At 39.0% G+C, this 15,000-nt stretch overlaps 1 protein-coding gene across 10 annotated transcripts in view; it reads right to left on the reverse strand.

Annotated features, from left to right (window-relative positions):
• The window catches only part of Evi5 (ecotropic viral integration site 5), a 411,492-nt gene that overhangs the window by 120,564 nt on the left and 275,928 nt on the right, over positions 1 to 15,000 (reverse strand). For all 10 annotated transcript variants that reach the window (XM_068376824.1, XM_068376825.1, XM_068376826.1 and 7 more), the window contains one exon: positions 12,706 to 13,062. In XM_068376824.1, the coding sequence (XP_068232925.1) occupies positions 12,706 to 13,062 (357 nt within the window). The remainder of the gene's footprint in view (positions 1 to 12,705; positions 13,063 to 15,000) is intronic.

The following is a 15,000-nucleotide window of genomic DNA, read 5'->3' on the forward strand; positions in this document are numbered from 1 at the left end:
CACGCTACATAGCTATCTGCATCCCTCATAGCGTTTACGCTTCGAGGGGGAAGTGTGGCAGGTTATGGGAGGAGCCGTTACTAAGTTCTCCTCCTCCGTTACTGTTACGGTACTCGGTGACGTCATAACCGCCGCCATGTTGGCCGCCATCTTGGTTGACGTCACCGTTGCGCGCCTTCCTCATTCCTTCGCTTGTAGCGTCTATGGCCAGGTGTTTTTTCCCAGTTGTTCGCTATTAGTTTCATCATGTCGCAATCTTCAGCCTCTCCTTCTTCTGGAAAGTTGAGTACCATATTCTTGTATAGTATAAATCAGCTCTGGCCGTAAAGTAACGCCTTTTTATCTTAAACTAACGTGTTTTGTGGCGGAGCTGTTGCCTTAACCGGAGGCATCATGACGCTGTTGACGCTGTTGTTCTCATCGCATGCTTTATTTAGTTAGCTAGAACAACCTTCCCGGTTTCATAACTAATTATCAGTATTAGTTATTTAGTCTTCATTGCTAGGAATAAATATATTATGCCGATAATTCGTTTTCCGGCGAGTGTAGCTAGCCAAATTCACGACGCTAGAATTGCTAGCCTAGCCCCAAGGCTCGATAGCCTAGGCGTTTTAGTTTATTTTCATGCATGATATAATAAGTGTTCCTAGTGTTAATTTATGAAATGAAGATGTTAGGCATTTATACATATAAGATTCAGTGATTGCACATGTTTTTCTCCTTCTAGGAAGTATACAAGGGGTTTCGATGATCTTGGTAGTCGACTCCCTTGCCCCTAACCTAACGCTTAAGGCTTTTGTAAACTTTCTCACCTCCCCGGTTACCTTCGCATCTAGGTAATCTCTCCTCCCTCTGAGGTAGCCTAGGCTATATCCTAGCCCTCCTTACCTTGAATCGCATTCAAGTGAGGTTAGGCTAGGATTTTCTTTCCCTACCCATAGCCATAGTTCATGAGCTTTGAGTTTGGGACAGAACCTCAGAGTATCACTCGTTTTCCCCCAGCTACCCCATTAGGCGAATGAACTTTCCTCTTGGTTTCCGCTGGACGGCAAAAGGGGGGGGGGGGCTCTGCCCTTCCCCCTAGGCCACACCTGGTAGGGTTACAACCCTTCCTCCCTGTGGCCTAGCGACTTGTCCTACACCTGCCTTTTCCGGATTAGGGGATATGCTTCCCCCTAGCCTAGGTTAGGCAGGCCCTGGGATTCAGTTTCTTAATAGTTTGGGACGGCACGATCATGCCACTCTTTCACTACTAACCTACCCTAGGCTGGAGAACGAATTCTTCCTACACCTGGGATAGTGCCGGTACTGAAACAGAACCCCCCCCCCCCCACTGGAGTGCCGGGGAGAGCTCACGCCTTCCCCTACACTCTTTCTCAGGACCCTCTCCCCTCCCCCTCTGTCCTTTGGTGATGGCCTAGCCATCACACCTCTGTCCACCGTCCTACAACTCGACCGAGTCCCGGCGGGTTGTGGGGTTGGCCCGGTCCTTTCGTCGGTTAGTCCGAACTGCTAGGCTTCCCGCATATAATTGAACTATGGGATATCGTAAGACAGGTCGGTTGGCCGGCGGAAGACCTCCCTATCTTAAGAGTGTTCTTTGGTCCTCCCTTGGACCGCCACCCCGCTACTCTGCCGACTGCCAGGTCTGTTACGGCTGGATGGAAGCTTGACCATACTCTCCCTTCCAATTGAACTCTCCTTCTTGAGGAGGGCGAGGTTAGGGTAGTGAGCTACCGCCCTTCCCTCTTCCTTCTTCTATGCTTTCTCTCTATCTCAATCAGTGCCGGTCCACTGTCGCACTACTCTGCTGGCAACAGCCGTCAGCTTAGACTTGGTCTCCTCTCTGTCTCATAGATTGAAGTCAGGGTTGGGGTACCTAAAGCCAGTTCCCGGCTGACTGCCGGGGGCCGCCGACATGCCGGCGATCTGCCATCATCCTGAGGCTTCGCCCTTTCTCCACCACATAGACTGATGGCTGGGAGGGGTTCCCCCTCAACCGGAGATTCGCCGGCGCCCGGTGTGCTTCCGACACGTCGACGGGCTGCCGGCTCCACCTAATTCATATCACAGCAGTGGACTGTCACTTCTACCCTGCCGGCGTGTCTATTGTATAGCTATATACGATAGCCAGTACATCTATGGTATAGTACATACCCTAGTCAGAAAACTATGGTGTATAGTTATGCAGTATATACTTTCTAGCATACTCTGTGCATCCATGCGCAGTCCCTTGCCGGGACCTACTTGAATTGGGGATAATCAATTCTCCTTTTCTACTGAGCTGAATGAACTCAGCTCTCTCCCTTTCACCACTACTAATACCCAGGTGTAAGTACAAGCTGTGCTAATTATCCATTCTGGATAACCTTCCCCCCCTCCTTAGGGCTTACTCAAAGGAAAGCCCTAGAATTAGTTATGGTGTGAGGTCACGGCAATTGGCTTGGCGGGATGCACAAGTATGTGTCTTTTCTGCTTCATTTCCAGCTTACATATCTTAAGCTTACACTTGGAAAGGAATCTTATATTGTAAATGAAATTACTTCAAGACTAATCGGTTAGATTTCACCAGTCGTCTCTATTTTGACCTTTTAATTCAATAACTCTTCATTCACCATCTCCTATTCCACGTTTCGTAGTCCTCAGCCATATAGACCTTGGTCTTACAACTCTTTGAGGGGCCTTGTGGAGCCCAGTTAAAGTTTGGTGAACCAATCTTTTTTGGGGAGTGCAAAGAACATGACCAAACCATCTCTATCTCTATCTCCATCTACCCCTCATCTATCCACTTTTAATGGCATTTGTGGACTATGAAAAAGCCTTTGACAGAACTCTCCACAGAATTGGCCGGTGCACAATGATTGATTGACTGATTTGAGGATGCCAGAAAACCTCCAATTAATCAATCATGAAGTTCCTCTTAAATATCTAAATTTGACTGTCTGTTCGTGAGCACAGCAAATGCAAAGTCAATGTTAGTGGAGTCCTATCAAATGAATTTCCAGTGAACAGTGGAGTACTCCAAGGGAATGTGTTGTCAACTATGTTATTCATGCTATTATGGGTTTTGTAATGCATAGAACCCTACATTAACATATTTTGAATTATTTAAATAAACTTACAAGATTTTCCAACGTCAATGTTACTACTAGGATTTTACTCCATATCAAACCCCCACACCCACAATTTTCCCATTTTTACTTAAAGCATAGCTCTTCATTTCCAAAACTACCAGCAGTTTTAGGTTCCTCCTAACGTCCCCAACTTATCATAAAAAAAAAATATAACAATTAACAAAGCACACCCCTTAAAGTAGAAAAAAAAACTAATTAGCATAAAAAGGGTAAAAGAAGAAAAAGAGAAATGATGGTGCCTTTCGGCATAGTTGTTAATCCGAAAACTTTCGCCCCATTTCTGAACGGCCTCCTTTATGCAATTGGATCAAACACTTGCTGGAGCTTAACGCCATCTAGACTACGTTCCTCAATCAGCTTTTTGTGTTCATTCTTCTCAAGGACGATGTTAAGAGGAAAACGGGAGACTTATTAAAGAAAACCTCATTACCTGCAGGCAGCCAACTATATATAATTACCCACAAAAATTCATTATTCATGACGGTCTTCCTAATTCTCTGTAATACTACGCCCACCAAAGGGAAGCTCTCGGGAACTAGGGCAGATAAGCAGAAGCTACAGTGGCGACGATTATGAGGAGGATGATGATGATAAAACCAATAAAATAATCATGACTTACTAAATCTGGTGCATCAGAAGAAGATTTAATTGAACCGAATGACATGTTTTAGGGGATGGTGAACGATGACAGATGAGCTGAGAGGAGTATTGTAACAGCTGAATGGACTAATCTTCATCTAAAAAAATCATTGCGCAAAGGACTCAAATATGCAAAGATGGTGATAAAAAAAAACAGAAGAAACTGAAAGAAAGATATGTGATGGGAGTCCTACAGCAGTATTGTGCTATAGGGGGTGCGTAGGCGTATGGCTGACCTAATACGCTATTTGAAATGTTTATGGTAGAAGAAGATGTGTAGAATTACCGTCTCTGTAGGCGAGTGTGAAAAGAAGCATGTCAGTATAATCATTCTTACGTCCTTGGAATGACTACATCATAAAAGACGGGATGGGCTGTTTGGGAGCAAACTGGTGTTAACAAAGTGTTTCGTACACAAATATCTAATGGTAAAAAGAGTAGTAAAAACGTTGGTATAAATGGAATGATTTAATCTAAAGTCTACGCAGACATTTTGCAGGCGACAAGGGAAGAAAGCCCGTAAAGACGTGAACAGAAGCCATGGCCTGAGTCTAAAATATTTGCCATCCACTCAAAAATTCTTCAAGAATCCGCCTGTCATCGTGATTGATTTCTTATTGTCAAGTAGTATGAACCAATTTGAAAAAGAATGAAACTTTTGTTATAAAAGAAATCCAGAATCATCAGTATGATGACCAAATAGACGAAATGTAAATTATTAACAGCACTGTTTTTTTTTATCATTCAGAATGTTCGTTGTCTAATTTTTTTTGGATACCTTCATTTCCATTGATACAAAACCACCCTCTCTCTCTCTCTCTCTCTCTCTCTCTCTCTCTCTCTCCAAGTCCTAAACGAGATATACGCTATACAACCGTCATTTTTAACATTTTAAACACTATTCCCAGTGTTTCCCCATTTTAATCTGCAATATGACGTGTCCCCTAGGAGTCTATTCTGAAGCAGGATCACGATTGTTTGCTATAGGCTACTATACGCTTCAAAAATAGAAAATATGGAGAGCCTTTCTATGGAATAAAGGATTAGCTAATGTTTGCCTAGGCAAAATATGATTAATCAAACTTTTAGATATAGCATTAAAAGAATTTAGGAGAGTCTCGCCGCAGGTTTAAATCTTTTTACCCAATACTAAAACAAAGAGAAATGCACACAGAAAACGTGCAGTTTTACAATCCTAGCTGAAAAGATATTAATTTCTCGCCTCATTATACAAAACAAGAACACGAATGTAAACGGATACTAAAAACACCTACAGTACATATTGCTAAGAAAATGGGCAAAAGATATTTTCCTAAAATACTAAGTCTTTTCATAAATAAATCTCCTGAAGTTGCGACTTTTTTTTTTTTACCAATATACGTATAAATAGAAGAAAAAAAAAATTCTTCATTTTCATTTGATATAACACTAAAGATGATGATAAAAGAAAAGCTTTTTTTTTTTTTAACCAGATATGTGAGACCAGATGAAAACTAGAATTTTTAAAGTATCCACGAGCCAAATTTTTCACAATGAAGGAGAGAAATTTCCTTCACACGATTCTCTTCCCCCCCAGCTCCTCCCCCTCCCCCCCCCCCCCCCACTCTTCTCCTCAAAATGCCACGTCAGAGAAATTAGATCCCGATTAGTTGTCTCCTGGCGAAGACTACGACGGTCACGACAGACCGCATTAGAAAACAAACACGTTACGAAGTTTTATTAGATTTCTTTGGGAAATAAATTGTTTTACACAAAGAACCAACATCTTAGAATAACATGTTTGTTAGCTTTAATGAAACATATGAATTAATGAGGCAAACATTTAGATGGATATACATGCATTGTACCGGTGTCCAACATTTAACACCAAAGTAAGAATTATATTATCATCTGTTTGCACGAGAGAGAGAGAGAGAGAGAGAGAGAGAGAGAGAGGGGGGGGGGAGAGCTCAGACATTTCGCCTGCATTAGCAAAAAATTCCACTTAGGTGCTCTTGGCACAAAGGGACCGCATTTCCCCCATTTTTTATTTTTTCTGCGTCACTGCCCTAGAATATCGGAGTGACACCCCTTTTATTGTGAGTGTGTATAATAGAAGAGACGACGCAAAGAGAAGAGAAGAGGAAAAAAAGAGAAAAGAGAAGAGAGAGAGAGAACAACGTCGTCGTCACCTACGCGTTCTGCAGTAAGAGTAAACCCCAGGACACCCCATAACACCCACCCCACCCTACCCCAACATTCCTATCTTCTCTCGTATCCTCTCTTTAAACCTGCCTGTAAGACTTCTTACCAATATGCCTGCAGAGACGCAATCTAAGAAATATTGGAAAAGGGTAAAAACAGTAAATGGAGAGAGAGAGAGAGAGAGAGAGAGAGAGAGAGAGAGAGAGAGAGAGAGAGAGAGAGAGAGAGAGAGAGTTATGTCTTTATATTCTTCTAAAGATCTATTTTGGAGAAACAGTTTTAAATTCCTTCCATACAATGTTTTTTTCCTATCCTTCGTATATCCTAGACTTCTGTAAATTCTTTTTAAAGTTACTCGCAAATGGTTTTACCTTTCGACTCTATACATTCTTGATCATGCTATTTTCTGTTGCAACAACAGAGTCACCTGAGAGCAGTTAAATGAACGAGATGGTGTTGATTAAAAGAAGGAACAAAGTTGGAACCAGACCATCTAAACAATCGAAAGAAAAGGAATGGACCAAATAATTGTTTATTTTTTTATTCTGATTTAGTGCCATCTACATTCTTAAATGCTTTAATCAAGTGTATGGGAATTATAAAAAAGAATACGAGATTTCTTACCAGTAGGGTTTAAAAGTCACTCATGAATGGCAGAGGCAAGTGACATTGACCATGCCTTATCTAGTAAGACTATGCCCTAGAGCCGAAGCCCCATCTCCACACAAGCTTTGACCAGGGAGGGACAAGCAATGGCTGCTGATTACTCGGCGGATAGATCTATAGACTCCCCAAATCCCACATCCCTAGCTCACAAGGATGGTGAGATTGCAGACACTGCAAGAAACGACCGAGCTTGAGAGGGACTCGAACCCGTCTGAGTGATCGTCAAGCAGGGATGTTCCCGAAGTAAACGCATATATACACACAAACACAAGCGCACGAAAAATAGATGGCTTCCTTCTGAGGAATAAAAATGAAAAAAGACAAAAGCCTTCTCCTAAAACCAGAAGGTTTCTGATGGAATGAAAAGTTGGAGCTATTCATATTGGGAGGATCTTGCCAAACCCTAGAAAATCCGTCCCAAACTTTTTACTCCAAATGGAAAAGTGCGAGGAAAACTAACTTCGCCAATGAGCGATTCTTCAAGTTACTGAAGGATTAACGCACTTCAGCCAGGGCAAATCTTGAGTTGATATAGTGTTGAAGTTATTGCTCAAGCTAACCAGGTAGGGTTGGTTAAGGTAAGAACAAGCAATTACTTACAAAATAAAAATATCTTGTTAACTTAAAATTGTTTAGTGGTGTAGTGGCACAACACAGCTTGGTTGAAGGGAAACCAGATACCTCTTAAGAATCTTTAAATTCTGACATTATTTGAGAAAACAATAAAGAAGCAGAACCCAGAGCAAAAGTATGTAGTTGGAGCAATTCTTCCACTTGAAAAATGGAATGAAAAAATGCAAAAATAACATCTGATAACTTCGTCAGCTGAAAATTTACCTCTCAATATATCCTGAAATTAATGATAACACAATGTTACTGGCCGGGGTCGAAGCAGACAAACGCTTCTGTATTCTCGACAATTCTGCTATATTGTGTCACTAAGAGTGCCGTTCACGGTATCTGAAAGCTTATAATAAAGCCTGTACCATATTTACTACCCTCTGCACACATGAATGCAAAATAAAACTATGGAAATTAAAAGAATAAAGAAAAAATGTATACTATAATAGCCTCTACCGTTTTCGATACCCCATGTGATACTGCACCTCAATTAATCGTTAGTCTCTCTCTCTCTCTCTCTCTCTCTCTCTCTCTCTCTCTCTCTCTCTCTCTCTCTCTCTCTCTCTCTCTCTCTCTCTCTCCACAATAAGAGATTATCTCTCGCTCTACATTTCAATACAAACAGAGTAAAAGTAAGGCTGAAATCATGTATGATTTCGTTTCTTTGTCCATGATGTGTGAATGCATCCGAATGTGATCAGTTATTTATGAGTAATGGGGGTTGATAAAACGCCCTATTCAGTGAAAGATTTGTGAATACAATTAAGGTTTATGTAATAAGAGTTGTGAATAAAAGAAAAAAATCAATGAATTAAATAAGAATTCCTTGAATGGACAACAAAGCATTTAAAATGACACGACTGACTTGAATGGGATTGCTATCAAAGAATGACAGAATCAAATTGATCTTTACAAGAGAGTAGATTATACAAAATGACAACGAAAAATCCCACTTAATAAAATGTACTGTAAATTTTCTATGGCACTCTCAAATATTCACTGACACAGTTCTAAAAATCCGAGTAATTCTGACTTTCGCTTCGGCTAACGACCCATGTCGGTAAGTGAGGTGTGAATTTAGACTCGATTTACAACGTACCATTATATACACAAAAAGAGTTTTATTCACGATAGGAAGTTTTATTCTATTCTAAATATTGGCATATAGTCGCGCTGACAGATTGCTTTCATATTTACAGGCAATCGATAATTGTGCAAAAGATAAAAAAAAAAAAAAATCAGAGGAGTGTTAACAAAAAATATGTAATATGAATCCTTATAGGGTAAAACTATAATGAACTTGAACGGATTTAATTATACAGAAAGAAGTTACATATCGCAAATACCAAAGTTATAATAACAAATTTCCTTTAAAGAGAACCGATTCCAAAGAGCAATAACAACACACTGTTAATTGTTGGCAAAACAAGGAAGTGCAAGCAATGTTGATTTCTGAAAACGATGGAGGTTTAGCTAATTAGGCTCATCTTATCTATGCGCTCCGAAAATGTCCCAAACTGAATTTGCAATAATTTTAAAGGTAGACATCTTCACAAGCAGTATTATTACTGATTCCGACCTAATATTTTATAAGTTTTATTTCAAGATAAAACTTGACAGGACCTTTCAAATACTGTGCGAGAAAACACAACTACAGAAAATAGAAACCGATATTTTGAAAAAAAAAATAGTAACTTCATAGAAAATAAACCAATAGATGCAAATTACCAATTAACCTCATCTCTGCCAACATCTGCAACAATTCGTTGCAGCCAAAGATGAAGGGAAGGGATCGACGAGGTGAAGGGGAGAGAGGGAAACTGGGAAGGATTCAGTCAATAGATCTCCATTGTAATCCACATAGCAAACGAAAAGCTCCACCAACGTTCGAAACCGAGAGAAAACGTCTCAAAAATGATCGTTCGCTTCCTCGACTCGTCTGTGTTCTAGTCTGAAGAGGCAAAAGAACCAAAATATATGCAAGGAAACGTTAGGAAGTTATACGACTATCATTAGTTCAGTCTCAAAAGCAATGGCCTTTTTCTTTCAACGAAGAATTATCAAGCGAAGTGATTACAAAAGAAGAGGAAAGTGGAAGTCCAGATATTTTTTCTTTGTTTCATATCCGGTGAGATTTTCCACTAAAAATTTTAACAGAAGCTGGTGATGTAAAATCCGTAAAATATCTTATATAACATCAGAGGTATAAGTCATCTATTCAATGAGTTAGTCCCTCCACCAAAGCATCTGCCATTTTCTCAAATTAAAAAAAAAAAAAATAATGGCATAAAAAGCCGTAAAGAAGTATTGACGTGAATAAATATGGAAAGTTTACATAGCAAAGATACAGTACAGTAAGGATAAAATGTACTTTACGTTCACTACTCGTACACGGCTGAGGGTGTCACCTTCCTCTCTCTCTCTCTCTCTCTCTCTCTCTCTCTCTCTCTCTCTCTCTCTCTCTGTAAGGACACGTGTAAATATGAAAACAAAACACAGGAAAAATAAAAGAATATCGAAAATTCAGATGGTCCGGGTGAACATGGAACGAAGTTTGAGATTTGGTGAGCACTACATAATCCACCAGACAGCCAAAATAAAATAAAAAGAATAAAATAAACATTAAAGAAGAAATTCATGGCTATATGTGCAAATTACGAAAGGAACAATTGTCACTATATCACTTCCGAAGTCTCCAAAGAATAAAATGAAAATGAGATTCACGCAAGAATTTGCATCAACATCCAAACGTGCGCATACTTGAGATTTTGGCATTACGACCATTGTTGTTGTTACAAATGTTTCATAATGAATGCACCAAACACTAAAATCTCAAAAGAACTACAGAGGTAAGTTTTCCATTGCTACCATAAAGACACATTTCATGCTTTGATGAATATCTTCAGCTTAATAAAAGAAGAGTTATGTCCAAACTCTAATTTCTATCTCTAAATAAAGAAATTAAGAAATTCAAAAGCTTAGGTAACTTGCATTGCTGTAAAAACATCTATAGAAGACGTTTAATTAAATTTTCACGTCGTCCACATAGCGAGATTAATTAAGTTTTCCGTAAAACATCAAATACAGTTCTCTATTATCGTTTTATATCGTTTAATTAGAAATAACCTTTCAAAAGAAATAGTATAAAAGCACTCCTCTGTATTCGTCAAAAGATTAATCTAAGCTTCGCTTTATTTGAAAATATTATAATTAAACCAATTATAAATATTAACTTTCTGCACTACTTCATACATATGGAACTTTCATACTTTTATAATGTTTCTCAGTAAATATTCTACTTAATAAAATTTGAGAATTTATTATTCTTATATCATGAGAGAGAGAGAGAGAGAGAGAGAGAGAGAGAGAGAGAGAGTGAGTTTGTGTAGAATTCTACAAATAATCCCTTAAAATTTTAAAACTTGTAAATACAGATGAGGATGAGAAATTTCCCTCTGATGAATGTTCAAAACCAATGTCAAAAGGCTATTTCTCCTTCATCGTGACGCCCCATGAAGCAACTAACAACATCACAATACAAACGACAGCATTTTCGCATCACATCTTTTTGGGAATGTGAATTGTAAAATCACAAATTCATTAGCGTTGAGTTGCACACGCTCCGTAAACTCAGCTGATTACGACGCCCTCCCTAGAGACGGCAAATGGTGTGAGGGGTGGGAGGAGATGGGAGGAAGGCGAGGGGGAAGAAGGGAGTGGCTTATGCATCCATAATCCACATAAAACCTGCATTATAAGACCACTCTCTCAAGTGGCGAGCACCTCCACATGTCATCCTTAATGGGATCGGAATCACAAAAGGAATATGCATTTGCTGAGTCTCCCCTCTGCAAACAACGAACCAAGATTCAATTACGCAACTTGAGATTCACCGCTCCGACCGACTCTTAACTTCCGACGGAACAAAAGGAGCTCACTGGTTTTTTTTAGAATTAGCACCCATTCTGTTACAAGTGTACCGGGTCAGGGAACACGGAACAAATTCAAGTATGCAAAGTGCTTGATCCTTCGCTGGTAGATTTCTAAAGCATATTCTACTAATGGGTATAAGGTAATCATCCCAATATTTCACACACCAAAGCACACGCTTAAAAATTACGATATTATGTGAGTCATTCAAATACAATTAGATTTAGTTCTACATTCATGGTAGATATATCTTTTGGAATAAAAACAGAATAAAGTCTATTTTGATTCAAAATGAAATCTACCCAAATAACTAAACTTCCTCCCCCAAAATCTCTTACTTCATGGACTACACTTAATAAAATAAAGGAAAAACATTTTATCTCACTTTTTTCTATACACAGTACACGCACACACACACTGAGAGAGAGAGAGAGAGAGAGAGAGAGAGAGAGAGATGCATTCCTTCTATTGCAAAACGGCACTTTAGAAGCCTCGTGTCCCGGAATTATTTCTGAATTTATAACATTGGAAAAAAACAGGCTTTAAAAGACCACGTAATAAAAAAACTAAAGTAAAGGTTGACCAAAATGTCCAGCCTTAAAAATTTATCAAAGACCGTATTTATGGATGTGAATGAGAAAAAACTCTTTTTATGAAGGAAAATATTAAAATTTGTCGAAAAAACCTTGAAATTATAATGGGTTCACTACAAAAATACTTTGAAAACTTCCAGTAGGTTGATAAGCAACGTGACATCCAAGTACAATGTATTCGGAAAAGGACCTCTTAAACCAAAGGAACAAAAAAAGCTTTTGATGTTCGGGTGAATCTTCATGTAATTTGCTTCTTCAGTACTTTTGTTGTCATTATGAAAAGACTGGAGCGCATATTACGAATATGTCTGGGGATAAAAAAATCAAACACTATTCTCTTAAGTTCAATGTTCCGATTTTTCTGAAATTTATGAAAGATGAATAATTATATTAATAGCCAAGATAGAGAGCGTGCAAAGAAAACGGACAATGCACACCCTGGAAACGTTCAATAGTTTTTTATTAAATTAAAACATAACAAATCACTAATCAACACATTACGAGACATAAGAAAAAGAAGTGTAAAGGTGATTTCAACAGAAATAAAATTTTGGCGAATTTTAACAAATATACTATTAGATAGGGACTACAAATATTTTAGCACTATCTTAGTTGGGATGTTGTAGACCCCATTCCCCAGATGAGCGAAAGGAAAAATTAGAGGCGATGGCAAGAAGAAATTGCATGACAACGAGAGGGCTGAGGTACACCATCTGCTCATCTGCTATTTTTTACAAAGACTTAAGACCTTTATCCATATAGTTCTTAGTGCGATATACCTAATAGAGAAATTTAGTAAATTCATATAAAGATAGAAAAAAAAAATACCAAGGTCTGCACAGTCAGTTAGGTAGACGCAGGACGGTATAAGTCAGACCAGGTCAACAATTAAAAATGATCCTGAAGAATCAAATAAAAAAGGCAATTCGGTACTGTACCTATTGGCTTCCTCGAGGGCAGCCAGCAACTTGAGGTCATCGGAGGATGGGTCGGCCTTGGTCTCGGCCTTAGTCTCGGCCCCTTGAGTTGTAGCGTTGTTATTGTTGTTGTTGTTGTGCTGGAGGACAACGTCCGGCGCACTCATGGCTGCGGTGAAGGCGTCGGGTGATGGCGGACCCCCAACGCTGGAGGCCGAACTCTTTCGCGATGAGCAGATGCTCGACGTTGAGCTCTTCCTCGAGGAACAGATGCTGGAGGCTGAGCTTTTGCGGCTGCTGGAGCGGCTGCTGTTCACGCTGCTGCTGGCGCTGCTGGTGCCCGAAGCTGCTCCAGAGATGCCGCTGTCGCCCTCACATCTGAGGACAAAGACAAAAGGGAAATTAGAAAAGGTTATGTCATGAAAGCAATGGTGCCATTGCGTGTACTAGATACACAAATAACTCCAACAAGGTTCTTATTTATTCAATAACAGCTGTAGTGGTATGGTAAATAACAATAAAAGCACGCAGTGGCATTAGTGGTAAACTAAATGTAACAAAGTAAGGCCACAGTAATCTCTATCATAAATACATAAAACATATTTGTTGTAACAATTCGACTTATATTTGAAGTATATGCTTTATTACACAGCTTAAGCTCAGTTTCACATAATAATGGTGTTAAAGTTAGGCCTAATAAATGGAAAAGCCATATAACGCCTAAAATGAACGTGTACTGGTATTCAATAAAGAGCCTCCTAGTGGAGAGCCATCTCCATTTCCAGGATATGATGGCGATAGAATATTCAAGAAATATAAAATAAAGAAAAAAAAATCCCTCTACAATCTTTCCAATATAGACGACAACTTGCGTAGAGAGCGTCCCTGGGTCGCCATAAAATTCTTTATGGGAGACGTTTCCACAGGACAGCCTATAAGCAAGTGATCAACGGAGCAAACATACATGCAAGACAAGGAATGACATGGTTACCAAATGGATTTTTTCATTCTGATTTCATGAATGTCATGTTTTAATACAACCCATCCCGCGACCCTAAACATGAAGAAAAATATTTTACTTGAAATATTCTACATATATAACTACTTTGAGTAATATATATATATATATATATATATATATATATATATATATATATGTATATATACATATACATATATATATATATATATATATACACATATATACATATATATATATATATATATATAATATATATATATATATATATATATACAAATACAGTCGCGTTTTTAGTCTTATTCAGGACAAAGGCCTCAGATGTGTCCTTATTGTTGTCTGAGATTTGGCCAGTTTTCATCACCACGCTGGCTACTGCAGATTAGTGATGGTGGGAGGCTTTAGCCAAATCACTCACAGCAAACCAACCTAGTATGGATGGCCCTGACTACTACAGCTTTGCTGATCATGGCGATACACAAACCTTTCACCACGCTAAGGTACCATTGGTTCACCCATTGCCTACAAATTCAACCCAGCTGTAAAGAGATAATCAAATATGCTAGGCTAGGAAAAAAAGGATATAATTTGCAACCTCATCTCTACAGAATTGGGGATTGAACCTCTCTCTCTCTCTCTCTCTCTCTCTCTCTCTCTCTCTCTCTCTCTCTCTCAAAGAGGAAAAGTCGTATTGTGAAAAAATAACATTCGAGTATAATATAAGAATAAACTAGCCCTTTACCTAGGAAATGTCAAAGCGAAATCCTTTCTAATTTCTCCTCATGACTATAATAAACCTTTCACATTCTATCCTTCGATGTTGTTCCTGCAAAGGACCTCGCATTCCTTTGCAGGAATAACAGGAATTTCACCGAAATGTCGCTGGAACGAAAAGGGGCGTGAAAGATCTGTCTGTCTTCCCGTCTATCTATTCAATGGCTGTAATTAATTCAACATCAGACTATTCAATCTATTCACTTGGACAACGTTCGTTCCTTGGTCTATTTGAGATTCATCCTAGGTCAAGGAGGATCCTAAAGATACGATACTTTTATTAAGTTAGTCACACACGATGCCGTTTTCAAACGTATAACCTTAAGCTGATATGACCTGAGGTCATAATCCTTCAAGAGCTGGTGGTGTAAAAAAAAAAAAGGTAAAGTCATTTACCGGAAACCCTGAGAGAATGTCATGTGATCGATTGCGATGAAGGGAAATTTTGACAGTTTACTCATCAAACTTTAGACTGATAAGAACGGATGGGTGGCGGCAACCCGTGGTAGGCGATCACTTGTGCTGGTCAATGATTAAAAGCAGACAGAAGTGCAACTTTCAAG

The sequence above is a fragment of the Palaemon carinicauda genome, chromosome 7 (assembly GCF_036898095.1).
Source record: "Palaemon carinicauda isolate YSFRI2023 chromosome 7, ASM3689809v2, whole genome shotgun sequence".
Lineage (NCBI taxonomy): Eukaryota > Metazoa > Arthropoda > Malacostraca > Decapoda > Palaemonidae > Palaemon > Palaemon carinicauda.